The sequence below is a fragment of the Salmo salar genome, chromosome ssa10, assembly GCF_905237065.1.
Source record: "Salmo salar chromosome ssa10, Ssal_v3.1, whole genome shotgun sequence".
Lineage (NCBI taxonomy): Eukaryota > Metazoa > Chordata > Actinopteri > Salmoniformes > Salmonidae > Salmo > Salmo salar.
In genome coordinates, this window is record NC_059451.1 from 40,994,806 (window position 1) to 41,009,410 (window position 14,605).

Sequence of the window (14,605 nt, forward strand, 5' to 3'; positions counted from 1 at the left end):
ACAGATTATTAACAGAGTATACAGACAGATAATTAACAGAATACACAGACAGACAATTAACAGAGTATACAGACAGACAATTGACAGAATACACAGACAGACAATTGACAGAATACACAGACAGACAATTGACAGAGTACACATACAGACAATTAACAGTGAACAGACAGACAATTAACAGAGTATACAGACAGACAATTAACAGAGTAAACAGACAGACAATTAACAGAATACACAGACAGATTATTAACAGAGTATACAGACAGATAATTTACAGAATACACAGACAGACAATTAACAGAGTATACAGACAGACAATTAACAGAAAAAACAGAGAGACAATTAACAGAATACACAGACAGATTATTAACAGAGTATACAGACAGATAATTAACAGAATACACAGACAGACAATTAACAGAGTATACAGACAGACAATTAACAGAATACACAGACAGACAATTGACAGAGTACACATACAGACAATTAACAGTACACAGACAGATAATAAACAGAGTATACAGACAGACAATTAACAGAATACACAGACATACAATTGACAGAGTACCCAGACAGACAATTAACAGAGTATACAGACAGGCAATTAACAGAATACACAGACAGGCAATTAACAGAATACACAGACAGACAATTAACATAGTATACAGACAGACAATTAACAGAATACACAGACAGACAATTAACAGAGTATACAGACAGACAATTAACAGAATACACAGACAGACAATTAACAGAATACACAGACAGACAATTAACAGAATATACAGACAAAATACATAGATGCAGAATTTACACTATGAACACTGAGGCTAAAAACTACAGACTCCATTACAAACCATATACAGTCAGCTACATTATAACTTATGCAGGTAGAGATGTATGAATAAAACTACAGACTACATTACAAATCATATACAGTCAGCTACATTATAACTTATGCAGGTAGAGATGTATGAATAAAACTACATGGACATGATGATGTGCAATGGGGGAAATATAGTTAGTCCATGGCAGAGTGCAAAGGGCAGTGCAAAGAGCAATGTGCAGTTCTAGGATGAAAGTGAAGGGTGCATAGACAGTGTGAGTATTGCAGGGTGCATAGACAGTGTGAGTATTGCAGGGTGCATAGACAGTGTGAGTATTGCAGGGTGCATAGACAGTGTGAGTATTGTAGGGTGCATAGACAGTGTGAGTATTGTAGGGTGCATAGACAGTGTGAGTATTGCAGGGTTCATAGACAGCGTGAGTATTGCAGGTTGCATCGGCAGTGTGCGTATTGTAGGGTTCATAGACAGCGTGAGTATTGCAGGGTTCATAGACAGCGTGAGTATTGCAGGGTGCATAGACAGTGTGAGTATTGCAGGGTTCATAGACAGTGTGAGTATTGTAAGGTGCATAGACAGCGTGCATATTGTAGGGTTCATTGACAGTGTGCGTATTGTAGGGTTCATAGACAGTGTGAGTATTGCAGGGTGCATAGACAGTGTGAGTATTGCAGGGTGCATAGACAGTGTGAGTATTGCAGGGTGCATAGACAGTGTGAGTATTGCAGGGTGCATAGACAGTGTGAGTATTGCAGGGTGCATAGACAGCGTGCGTATTGCAGGGTTCATTGACAGTGTGAGTATTGCAGGGTGCATAGACAGCGTGAGTATTGCAGGGTGCATAGACAGTGTACGTACTGTAGGGTTCATAGACAGCGTGAGATTTGCAGGTTGCATAGACAGCGTGAGTTTTGCAGGGTGCATAGACAGTGTGAGTATTGCAGGGTGCATAGACAGTGTGAGTATTGCAGGGTGCATAGACAGTGTGAGTATTGCAGGGTGCATGGACAGTGTGATTATTGCAGGGTGCATAGACAGTGTGAGTATTGCAGGGTTCATAGACAGCATGAGTTTTGCAGGGTGCATAGACAGTGTGCGTATTGTAGGGTTCATAGACAGCGTGCGTATTGCAGGATTCATAGACAGTGTGAGTATTGCAGGGTGCATAGACAGTGTGAGTATTGCAGGGTTCATAGACAGCATGAGTATTGCGGGGTGCATAGACAACGTGCGTATTGTAGGGTTCATAGACAGCGTGAGTATTGCAGGGTGCATAGACAGCGTGCGTATTGCAGGGTTCATTGACAGTGTGAGTATTGCAGGGTACATAGACAGTGTGAGTATTGCAGGGTGCATAGACAGCGTGAGTATTGCAGGGTACATAGACAGCGTGCGTATTGTAGGGTGCATAGACAGCGTGCGTATTGTAGGGTTCATAGACAGTGTGAGTCTTGCAGGGTGCATAGACAGCATGAGTATTGCGGGGTACATAGACAGCGTGCGTACTGTAGGGTTCATAGACAGCGTGAGATTTGCAGGTTGCATAGACAGCGTGAGTTTTGCAGGGTGCATAGACAGTGTGAGTATTGCAGGGTGCATAGACAGTGTGAGTATTGCAGGGTGCATAGACAGTGTGAGTATTGCAGGGTGCATGGACAGTGTGAGTATTGCAGGGTTCATAGACAGCATGAGTATTGCAGGGTGCATAGACAGTGTGCGTATTGTAGGGTTCATAGACAGCGTGCGTATTGCAGGATTCATAGACAGTGTGAGTATTGCAGGGTGCATAGACAGTGTGAGTATTGCAGGGTTCATAGACAGCATGAGTATTGCGGGGTGCATAGACAACGTGCGTATTGTAGGGTTCATAGACAGCGTGAGTATTGCAGGGTGCATAGACAGCGTGCGTATTGCAGGGTTCATTGACAGTGTGAGTATTGCAGGGTACATAGACAGTGTGAGTATTGCAGGGTGCATAGACAGCGTGAGTATTGCAGGGTACATAGACAGCGTGCGTATTGTAGGGTGCATAGACAGCGTGCGTATTGTAGGGTTCATAGACAGTGTGAGTCTTGCAGGGTGCATAGACAGCATGAGTATTGCGGGGTGCATAGACAACGTGCGTATTGTAGGGTTCATAGACAGCGTGAGTATTGCAGGGTGCATAGACAGCGTGCGTATTGCAGGGTTCATTGACAGTGTGAGTATTGCAGGGTACATAGACAGTGTGAGTATTGCAGGGTTCATAGACAGTGTGAGTATTGCAGGTTGCAAAGACAGCGTGAAGTTTGCAGGGTGCATAGACAGCGTGACGTTTGCAGGGTACATAGACAGTGTGAGTATTGCAGGGTGCATAAACAGCGTGATTATTGAAGGGTGCATAGACAGTGTGAGTATTGCAGGGTGCATAGACAGCGTGAGTACTGCATGGTGCATAGACAGTGTGAGTATTGGAGGGTTTATTGACAGTGTGATTATTGCAGGGTGCATAGACAGTGTGAGTATTGCAGGGTGCATAGACAGCGTGAGTATTGCAGGGTGCATAGACTGTGTGAGTATTGCAGGGTGCATAGACAGCGTGAGTATTGCAGGGTACATAGACAGCGTGCGTGTTGCAGGGTGCATAGACAGCGTGAGTACTGCAGGGTGCATAAACAGTGAGATTATTGCAGGGTACATAGACAGTGTGTGTATTGTAGGGTGCATAGACAGCGTGAGTACTGCAGGGTGCATAGACAGCGTGAGTACTGCAGGGTGCATAGACAGTGTGAGTATTGCAGGGTTCATTGACAGTGTGATTATTGCAGGGTTCATAGACAGTGTGAGTATTGCAGGGTGCATAGACAGTGTGAGTATTGCAGGGTGCATAGACAGTGTGAGATTTGCAGGGTGCATAGACAGTGTGATTATTGCAGGGTGCATAGACGTGTGTGTATTGTAGGGTTCATAGACAGCGTGAGTATTGCAGGGTGCATTGACAGTGTGCGTATTGTAGAGTGCATAGTCCATGAATCAGAAGATCATGGTGGACCAGGTGGCCGGTTGGTAAGGGTCAGAGCGTGGGGAAAGAAGCTGTTCAGGTTGCAGGAGGTTTTGGTTGTGATTGACCTGAACCATTTGCCAGAGGGGAGTCTTTGAAAGAGGTGACGATCGTTGTGAAAGTGGTCGGTGATGATCTTTCCTGCATGCTTCCTTGTCCTGGAGTCGTGAAGGTCTACGATGGAGGGCAGGTGGCAGTCGATGACTCTCTCAGCATTTCCACAATCCGTTGCAGTTTGCCCTTGGACCAGGCAGAGGCATTCCAAACCAGACAGTGATCAAGGAGGTGAGGATGGACTTGATGATGGCTGTGTAGAGTGAGAGTTTGAATTTATTCAGCTGACACAAGAAGTGCACCCTCTGTTGTGCCTTTATGGTGACCACTGTGCTGTTGTCCTCCCACTTGAGGTTGTGGGAGATGATGGTCCCCAGGAATTTGAATGACTCAGCTGTACTTACAGCTGAGCCGTTGATTTCAAACCGTAGATTTTTTGTGACTGCACCAGGCCACCATCCTGTCAACCTCTTTCCGATACATGGACTCGTCACTGTTGGAGATAAGGCCGACCAGGGTGGTGTCATCTACGAACTTGAGTTGCTTGACCGACGGGTCGTCGGAGGTGCAGTCGTTGGATTAGAGTGAGTATAGAAGAAGGGACAGAGAGTCCAAGAGAGGTTTTCCCAGCTTCACGTATTGTGTCCTGTTAGACAAGAAGTTGTTGATTCACTGACAAATGGAGTCAGATAACTTCACACAAGTCTTTGGGTTGTCGAGGTGCTGAGGATGTAGTGGAGAGCCATGTTGACAGCGTCGTCCACAGACCTGTTGGCTCTGTAGGCGAACTGCAGGGTGTCAAGCAGGCTGTCAGTGAAGGTTTTGAGGTGGGATAGGATAAGGCTAAGGTTGGTGGTCTAACTGCCACCTGTAGTTATGGAACGTTTGCTCAGCAGTATAATTCATTGGTGATTCATTGATGACCAGGATGAATTTCTGTGATCTTTCCTTAACCCATAGGAAGTCCCACCCAGTTGACTACTTCAAAATTGTGAGTCCTCAATGGTACTGCCCATGCTAAAACAAGCTTTGTGGCAAATTAGCCCTCTATCCAACTCTATGGCTGAGACGTGTTTCCTGGGCGCGTGTTGACGATGTCATGACCCTGTGACACATGCAGGAGTCGTGGGCGTCGGACCTGAGCCGCGTCAGAGAGTTCCTAATGGGCTACCTGAGGGGTGGAGCACAGACCGAACCTATGCTACAGCTAGATGAGGTAAGACCCACGCATTCACACACACACACACACACACACACACACACACACACACACACACACACACACACACACACACACACACACACACACACACACACATACATACACACCACTCTCTCTCTCTCCCTGGTCTGCTCATCCTCTAATGTTTTGTTCTCTGTTCAGTTCCTGACGTTCCTGTACTCCAAGGAGAACTCATTGTGTAACCCTCGACCTGCTGTTGTTGTCTCTGACGACATGAAGAGACCCCTGTCTCAGTACTGGATCTCCTCATCACACAACACGTAGGGTCACACCTCTATACCTCTACCTCTCTCTACCTCTCTCTCGCTCTCTGTCTCTCTCTCAAATGACCAAATTCCATCATTCATACTGCTCATTCAATCCTCCATGTAACACGCTCTCTCTTTTCACTTCCTTTCCTTCTCTCCTATCTTCGTCTTCTCTCCCTCCCTCCCTCATTCTCTCCCTCTCCCTTTCTCCCCCTTCTCTCTCAGGTATCTGACAGGTGATCAGTTCTCCAGTGAGTCATCTCTAGAGGCCTACGCTCGTTGCCTGAGGATGGGCTGTCGCTGCATAGAACGTGAGACACTTAATCTTCTTTAACTCCCTCTATCTCTCTTTCTCAATTCAATTCTTCTTTAACTCCCTCTATCTGTCTTTCTCAATTCAATTCTTCTTTAACTCCCTCTATCTCTCTTTCTCAATTCAATTCTTCTTTAACTCCCTCTATCTCTCTTTCTCAATTCAATTCTTCTTAAACTCCCTCTATCTCTCTTTCTCAATTCAATTATATTCTAAATGCTTTATTGGCATGATGAAAACAAGTTCTATTGCCAAAGCAACACCACACAAGAATAAAGCATGCAGAAACATTAAAGGCAATTATTGATCAAATCTAACCTTGACCTTTGACCTTGCACTGTGTGTAAACATTGTTTCAGTTGATTGCTGGGATGGGCCCGATGACCTGCCAATCATCTACCATGGCCACACTCTCACCTCCAAGATCAAATTCCTGGACGTGCTGCACACCATCAAAGAGCATGCCTTTGTCACGTCAGAGTGAGTAGACACTCACTCACTCACTCACTCACTCACTCACTCACTCACTCACTCACTCACTCACTCACTCACTCACTCACTCACTCACTCACTGTCTCTCTTTAACGTGTGTGTGTCTTACAAGCGTGTTTGTATCTGTGTGTCTCTGTATCTGTAGGTACCCAGTGATTCTGTCCATAGAGGACCACTGTAGTGTGGTCCAACAAAGGAACATGGCTACTCATTTTAAGAAGGTGTTTGGAGATCTGCTGCTGACCAAACCAGTGGACCTGAATGCAGATGAGCTGCCCTCGCCCTACCAGCTACGCAGGAAGATACTCATCAAGGTGACTGAACAACCGAACGGTCAAACACACTGACCGTAACATGACCATGCCAAGTCTGTGGGCTGTGTCTGACATGGCTGTCTGAAATGGCTATAGGGCCTCTTGTCATAAGACTACTATAGGGAATAGTATGCCATTTCAGACACAATACTGACCCAAAGTCAACCACTAGTCAACCTTAACTAAACTGTGTGTGTGTTTCAGCATAAGAAACTGGTGGAGGGCACTCTGTACGAAGAGGTGACGTCAGCCAGCTACTCTGAGGGTGACATCAGTAACTCCCTCAGGAATGGCATTCTCTACCTGGAAGACCCAATAGACCACGTGAGTGTGTGTGAACATATGTGTATGCGACGTGTGTGTATACAGTAGGTATGTGTGTGTGTGTGATCATTTGTATGTTGGTTACTCGTATGTGTGTGTGTGTGTGTGTGTGTGTGTGTGTGTGTGTGTGTGTGTGTGTGTGTGTGTGTGTGTGTGTGTGTGTGTGTGTGTGTGTGTGTGTGTGTGTGTGTGTGTGTGTGTTTCAGACATGGACTCCCCACTACTTTGTTCTGAGCAGTAATAAGATCTACTACTCAGAGGAGACTTCTCACTACCAGACTGCCGAGGAAGAGGAGGAGGAGGAGGAAGAGGAGGGGGGGAGGGGGAAAGAGGTGAGAGGGATGGTTACAAATGTGAGTGGAACAAACAATTCTTGCTCACACCTTATTTAACTGTCCTGTTTGGTCATATTTGGTAACAACATACTTTCTGTGACCTACTTGAAAGAATTCAACACACTCAATGACCTTCAATGTGAGGAAAGAAACCTAAATGTAATTGTTAGGTAATTACTATTTTACCACGTAATGTCTAACTACAGTACTTACTAGGTAAATAGCAGGATGTAGAATTAAGTGGAACGGAATGTTTTGTAATTTGCATTTCTAATCTCTCTCTCTCTCCCCTCCCCTCTCTCTCCCACTTCCCCCTCCCTCTCTCCTCCCACCCCCTCCCTCTGTCCCCCCTCCCTCTCCCCCCCATCTAGGAGTGTAACAACAATGAGCAGCACTGTGCAGAGCGCTGGTTCCATGGGAAGCTGGGAGGGGGGCGGGATGGGAGACAGGTTGCCGAGAAACTGCTGCAGGAGTACTGTGAGGGCGGGGGCAAGGATGGGACCTTCCTGGTCCGAGAGAGTGAGACCTTCGTAGGAGACTACACTCTCTCCTTCTGGTCAGTCACCTATGTCTCTATGCTGGTCCTCTCTATGTCTCTATGCTAGTCCTCTCTATGTCTCTATGCTAGTCCTCTCTATGTCTCTATCAACTCATACACACTATGTCTCTATGTTGGTCCTCTCTATGTCTCTATGCTGGTCCTCTCTGTGCTGGTCCTCTCTATGTCTCTATGCTGGTCCTCTCTGTGCTCCAAACTTGAGACGTCTGTGGCATTGTTTTGTGTGACAAAACAGTCTATTTTAGAGTGGCCTTTTATTGTCCCCAGCACAAGGTGCACCTGTGTAATGATCATGCTGTTTAATCAGCTTCTTGATATGCCACACCTGTCAGGTGGATAGATTATTTTGGCAAAGGAGAAATTCTCACTAACATGGATGTAAACAAATGTGTGCACACAATTTGAGAGAAATAAGCTGTTTATGTGTATGGAACATTTCTGGGATATTTTATTTCAGCTCATGAATCATGGGACCAACACTTTACATGTTGTGTTTATATTTTTGTTCAGTATAGTACACTCAATGCAGTAGGGAATATGGTGCCATTTGGAACCTTGTAGGTCCCCAGGATATGATGTCATGTGTGGGCCCTTCCATCTTGATTGACACCTGTGGCCCCTCCCCTCCAGGCGATCTGGGCGTGTGCAGCACTGTAGGATCCACTCCCGCCAGGAGTCTGGCTCCACCCGCTACTACCTGACTGACAACTTGGTGTTTGACAGCCTGTATAGACTCATCTGCCACTACAGAGACACGCCCCTACGCTGCAACGAGTTTGAGATGAGGCTGGGCAGCCCTGTACCACAGCCCAACGCACACGAGAGCAGAGAGTGAGAGGGGAGGGGGGTTGGGGGTGGGTGGGTGGGTGTGTGTGTGTGGGAGAGAGCGAGAGAGAGAGAGAAAGCTAACGTGTTAGTAACACACATGTTGTGTTCCCCATGTTCACACACACACACACACACACACACACACACACACACACACACACACACACACACACACACACCAGTGGAGGCTGCTGAGGGGAGGACAGCTTATAGTAATGGCTGGAACGGAGTGAATGGAATGACATCAAACTTATAGAAACCATGTGTTTGATGTTGTTGATACCTTTCCACCTATTCTGCTCCAGTCATTACCATGAGCCCGTCCTCCCCAATTAAGGTGCCACCAACCTCCTGTGACACACACACGTTCACATACACACACACACGTCCTCATACATGCACGCTTTCATACACACATACGTCCTCATACACACAGACACGTGAGTACTCTGTGTTATGTTGTGTTTAGGTGGTTCCACTCCAGTCTGTCTCGTGTACAGGCTGAACACATGTTGATGAGGGTACCCAGAGATGGGGCCTACCTGCTCCGCAAACGCAGCGACATCAACTCCTACGCAATCTCCTTCAGGTAACACACACACACACACAAACACACACATAGAAAAAAAGACTTTTCAATTATATTCAAATGAAATTAGCTTCGTAGACAACAATGAAATGCTTACTTACTGGTCCTTTTCCAACAATGCTAAAACAGACACAGTGAATAACGAATAAAAAAAAGACATAAAAAATAACATGGCTAAATACAGGAAGTAGAAAATAACATGGCTATATACAGGCAGTACCAGTACTGAGTTGATGTGCAGGGGTACGAGGTATTTGAGGTAGATACAGTACCCGTCAAAAGTTTTGACACACCTACTAATTCAAGGGTTTTTCTTTATTTTTTTACTATTTTCTACATTGTAGAATAATAGTGAAGACATCAAAACTATGAAATAACACATATGGAATCATGTAGTAACGAAAAAAGTATTAAACAAATTAAAATATATTTCATTTTTGAGATTCTTCAAAGTAGCCACCCTTTGCCTTGATGACAGCTTTGCACACTCTTGGCATTCTCTCAACCAGCTTCATGAGGTAGTCACCTGGAATGCATTTCAATTAACAGCTGTTAAAATTCTGTAAAAAAAAGTGGATTTGATTATTTCCTTCTTAATGCATTTGAGCAAATCAGTTGTGTTGTGACAAGGTAGGGGTGGTATACAGAAGACAGCCCTATTTGGTGAAAGACCAAGTCCATATTATGGCAAGAACAGCTCAAATAAGCCTTTCAAATAAGCCTTTCAGGTTATGTTGATATAGGACGCGTTTTACTGTGGATATAGATACTTTTGTACCTGTTTCCTCCAGCATCTTCACAAGGTCCTTTGCTGTAGTTCTGGGATTTATTTGCTCTTTTCACACCAAAGTACGTTCATCTCTAGAAGACAGAACGCGTCTCCTTCCTGAGCGGTATGACGGCTGCGTGGTCCCTTGGAGTTTATACTTGCGTACAAGACTGGTTCATCCCAAGGATGAACCAGACTTGTGGAGGTCTACAATTTTTTTCTGAGGTCTTGGCTGATTTCTTTTGATTTTCCCATGATGTCAAGCAGAGGCACTGAGTTTGAAGGTAGGCCTTGAAATACATCCACAGGTACACCTCCAATTGACTCAAATGATGTCAATTAGCCTATCAGAAGCTTCTAACGCCATGACATCATTTTCTGGAATTTTCCAAGCTGTTTAAAGGCACGACTTAGTGTATGTAAACTTCTGACCCACTGGAATTGTGATACAGTGAATTATAAGTGAAATAATCTGTCGGTAAACAATTGTTGGAAAAATTACTTGTGTCATGCACAAAGTAGATGTCCTAACCGACTTGCCAAAACTATAGTTTGTTAACAAGAAATGTATGGAGTGGTTGAAAAACGAGTTTAAATGTCTCCAACCTAAGTATGTAAACTTCCCACTTCAACTGTAACTGTATTCTTTAGCAGTCTCATGGCTTGGGGGTAGAAGCTGTTCAGTGTCCTGTTGGATCCAGACTTGATACACTGGTGCAGCATGCCGTGCGGTAGCAGAGAGAAAAGTCTGTGGCTTGGGTGGCTGGAGTCTTTTACAATTGTTTGGGCCTTCCTCTGACACTGCCTGGTATAGAGGTCCTGGATGGCAGCGAGCTCGGTCCCAGTGATGTACTGGGCCAGACGCACTTCCATTTGTGGAGCTTTATGGTTGAATGCCAAGCAGTTGCCATACCAAGCGGTGACGCAGCCAGTCAAGATGCTTTCAATGGTGTAGCTGTAGAACTTTTTGAGGATCTGAGGGCCCATGCCAAACCTTTTATTTTACACTACAGTATACATCGTTGACCTTCCACCCCCATCTCTCTCTCCCTCTCCCTGTCCACTCTCCCCTCTCTCTCTCTCTCCCTCCCTTCCCCCTTCTCTCTCTGTCAACTCCCCTCTCCCCTCTGTTTCCTCACTCTCTCTCTATTGCCTCCCCTCTCTCCCCCTCCTTCTCCCCTCCCCCTTTCTCTCCCTCTCCCTGTCCACTCTCTCCCTCCTCCCTTTCCCCCTTCTCTCTCCGTAGGGCGGAGGGTAAGATCAAACACTGTCGTATCCAGCAGGAGGGCCGTATGTTCATGTTGGGTAGCTCAGCAGAGTTTGAGAGTCTGGTTGACTTGGTCAGCTACTATGAGAAACACCCCCTGTACCGCAAAATGAGGCTGCGCTACCCCATCAACGAAGACACACTGGACCGCATGGGCACCACGGTAACACACACACACACAGCTTGAATGTGTGTATTTTCAGATCTGATCTATTATATTATTATGTATCCCTACTGTACCTCTCTCTCTATTCAGGAGCTAGACTATGGAGCGTTGTATGAAGTCAGGACCCCACATTTCTACGTCGAGGCCAACAAGATGCCCACGGCTCGGGTAAGTGAAATATTATATTCTGTGTGTGTGTGTGTGTGTGTGTGAGTAAACTCACATTCGTAGGTTTGGGCATGCCTGTGTTTGGTGTGTGCCAATGACATCTTTTATCATTTGGGCAGTAGTGGAAAGGTTATGGTCATTGATATTGAAGTTGTGGGCATTAATGTTTGACTTGTGGTCTTCAGCAGTTGGTTATGTTGTGGTACGGTAAAGGTCTTCACTGGTCCAAACAGGGTCCCAACATGCTTAAATATTTTATTTTAATATAAAGAACAAACCCGAGGACAACTAAACCCGTTCTGTATAGACCTCGTCGGATCCAGATCCAGTCCGATCCGATCCAAGTGATGCAAGCAGCAGAGAAGTCATTTTTTAAGCTACTTTATTAACCAGAACTGATAAAGCGCGAGAGGAGGGAGAGAGGTGCTGCTCTAGCATGTGGGAGAGGGGCCGTACTGTGAGCGAGTGACACGGGGAGCAGGGAGGAAGAGACAAGAGATGAGAGACAGCAACCAACCAACAAGCCGACTCACACTATAGTAGACTAATTTCTGCCATAGCTAGGTTATTTATCATCAAATATTATGACGTAGTACCTGTCTTGACTGCATCAAACCAGGAGAAGCTAGTTAAGCTAGCTAACATTAGCTAGCTAGGCTAATTGAGGCTGCAGTGCATGCGCTTTCTCATCCTAACAATCAATCAATCAAATGTATTTATAAAACCCTTCTTACATCAGCTGATGTCACAAAGTGCTGTACAGAAACCCAGCCTAAAACCCAAAACAGCAAGCAATGCAGGTGTAGAAGCACGGTGTCAAGGAAAAACTCCCTAGAAATGCCGGAACCTAGGAAGAAACTTAAAGAGGAACCAGGCTATGAGGGGTGGCCAGTCCTCTTCTGGCTGTGCCGGGTGGAGATTATAACAGAACATGGCCAATATGTTCACATGTTCATAGATGACCAGCAGGGTCAAATAATAATAATCACAGTGGTTGTACAGGGTGCAACAAGTCAGCACCTCAGCAGTAAATATCAGTTGGCTTTTCATAGCCGATCATTCAGAGTATCTCTACCGCTCTTGCTGTCTCTAGAGAGTTGAAAACAGCAGGTCTGGGACAAGGTAGCACATCCGGTGAACAGGTCAGGGTTCCATAGCCGCAGGCAGAACAGTTGAAACTGGAGCAGCAGCACGACCAGGTGGACTGGGGACAGCAAGGAGTCATCAGGCCAGGTAGTCCTGAGGCATGTTCCTAGGGCCAGGTCCTCAGAGAGAAAGAAAGAAAGAGAAAAATAGAGAGAGAGAATTAGAGAGCATACTTACATTCACACAGGACACCAGATAAGACAAGAGAAATAATCCAGATAACAGACTGACCCTAGCTCCCTGACACATAAACTATTGCAGCATAAATACTGGAGGCTGAGACAGGAGGGGTCGGGAGACACTGTGTCCCCGTCCGACGATACCCCCGGACAGGGCCAAACAGGGAGGATATAACCTCACCCACTTTGCCAAGCACAGCCGCTATACAACTAGTGGGATACCTTCAACCACCAAATTACTATCCTGAGACAAGGCTGAGTATAGCCCACAAAGATCTCCCCCACGGCATGAACCCAAGGGGGTGTGTTTGTGTGTGTTTATTAAACACAATAATTACAATTTAGCAATTAAACACTGGAGTGATAGATGTGCAGAAGATGAATGTGCAAGTAGAGCTACTGGGGTGCAAAGGAGCAAAAAATAACAATATGACAAATGTTTTTTATTTTTAGTGGTGCGACTGCATCTAGGGTATTACGCAAGGCTAAATTGAGTTCCTCAGTTTGGTGGTTAACTGATTTTTGTACTCTGACATCCTTGGGTAGGTGGAGGGAGTCTGGAAGGGCATCTAGGAATCTTTGGGTTGTCTGAGAATTTATAGCACGACTTTTGATGGTCCTTGGTTGGGGTCGAGCAGATTATTTGTTGCGATTGCAAACGAAATGAAATGGTGGTCCGACAATCCAGGATTATGAGGAAAAACATTAAGATCCACAACATTTATTCCACGGGACAAAACTAGGTCCAGAGTATGACTGCAGCAGTGACTAGGTCCGGAGACATGTTGGACAAAACCCACTGAGTCGATGATGGCTCTGAAAGCCTTTTGGAGTGGGTCTGTGGGCTTTTCCATGTGAATATTAAAGTCACCAAAAATATTATCTGCCATGACTACAAGGTCCAATAGGAATTCAGGGAACTCAGTGAGGAACGCTGTATATGGCCCAGGATGCCTATAAACAGTAGCTATATAAAGTGATTGAGTAGGCTGCATAGATTTCATAACTAGAAGCCCAAAAGACGAAAACGCAGTCGTTATTTTTTTTTTGTAAATTGAAATTTGCTATTATAAATGTTAGCAACGCCTTTGCGGGATGCGCGGGGGATATGGTCACTAGTGTAACCAGGAGGTGAGGCCTCATTTAACACAGTAAATTCATCAGGCTTAAGCCATGTTTCAGTCAGGCCAACCACATCAAGATTATGATCAGTGATTAGTTCATTGCCTATAACTGCCATTAAGTAGCCCTATTTTGAGATGTGAGATATCACAATCTCTTTTAATAATGACAGGAATGGAGGAGGTCTTTATTCCAGTGAGATTGCTAAGGCAAACACCGCCATGTTTAGTTTTGCCCAACCTAGATCGAGGCACAGACACGGTCTCAATGGGGATAGCTGAGCTGACTACACTGACTGTGCTAGTGGCAGACTCCACTAAACTGGCAGGCTGGCTAACAGCCTGCTGTCTGGCCTGCACCCTATTTCATTCTGGAGCTAGGGGAGTTAGAGCCCTGTCTATGTTCGTAGATAAGATGAGAGCACCCCTCCATCTAGGATGGAGTCTGTCACTCCTCAACATGCCAGGCTTGGTCCTGTTTGTGGGGGAGTCCCAGAAAGAGGTCCAATTATCTACAAATTCTATATTTTGGGAGGGGCAGAAAATAGTTTTCAACCAGCGATTGAGTTGTGAGACTGCTGTAGAGCTCATCACTCCCCCTAACT

At 45.4% G+C, this 14,605-nt stretch overlaps 2 protein-coding genes across 3 annotated transcripts in view; both read left to right on the forward strand.

Annotated features, from left to right (window-relative positions):
* Positions 1-14,605, forward strand: part of LOC106560399 (1-phosphatidylinositol 4,5-bisphosphate phosphodiesterase gamma-1) — a 64,092-nt gene that overhangs the window by 33,290 nt on the left and 16,197 nt on the right. For both annotated transcript variants that reach the window (XM_045687766.1, XM_014123279.2), the window contains 12 exons: positions 5,060-5,155; positions 5,324-5,442; positions 5,656-5,741; positions 6,103-6,223; positions 6,381-6,549; positions 6,754-6,873; positions 7,080-7,205; positions 7,580-7,764; positions 8,398-8,598; positions 9,065-9,184; positions 11,200-11,383; positions 11,477-11,554. In XM_045687766.1, coding sequence (XP_045543722.1) covers positions 5,060-5,155; positions 5,324-5,442; positions 5,656-5,741; positions 6,103-6,223; positions 6,381-6,549; positions 6,754-6,873; positions 7,080-7,205; positions 7,580-7,764; positions 8,398-8,598; positions 9,065-9,184; positions 11,200-11,383; positions 11,477-11,554 — 1,605 coding nt within the window. The remainder of the gene's footprint in view (positions 1-5,059; positions 5,156-5,323; positions 5,443-5,655; positions 5,742-6,102; positions 6,224-6,380; positions 6,550-6,753; positions 6,874-7,079; positions 7,206-7,579; positions 7,765-8,397; positions 8,599-9,064; positions 9,185-11,199; positions 11,384-11,476; positions 11,555-14,605) is intronic.
* LOC123724408 (uncharacterized) lies at positions 702-5,042 on the forward strand. Its single transcript, XM_045687767.1, has 2 exons — positions 702-4,170; positions 4,391-5,042. Exon 1 carries the CDS (start codon positions 1,849-1,851, stop codon positions 3,784-3,786), a length of 1,938 nt encoding a protein of 645 aa, XP_045543723.1. The 5' UTR covers positions 702-1,848; the 3' UTR covers positions 3,787-4,170; positions 4,391-5,042.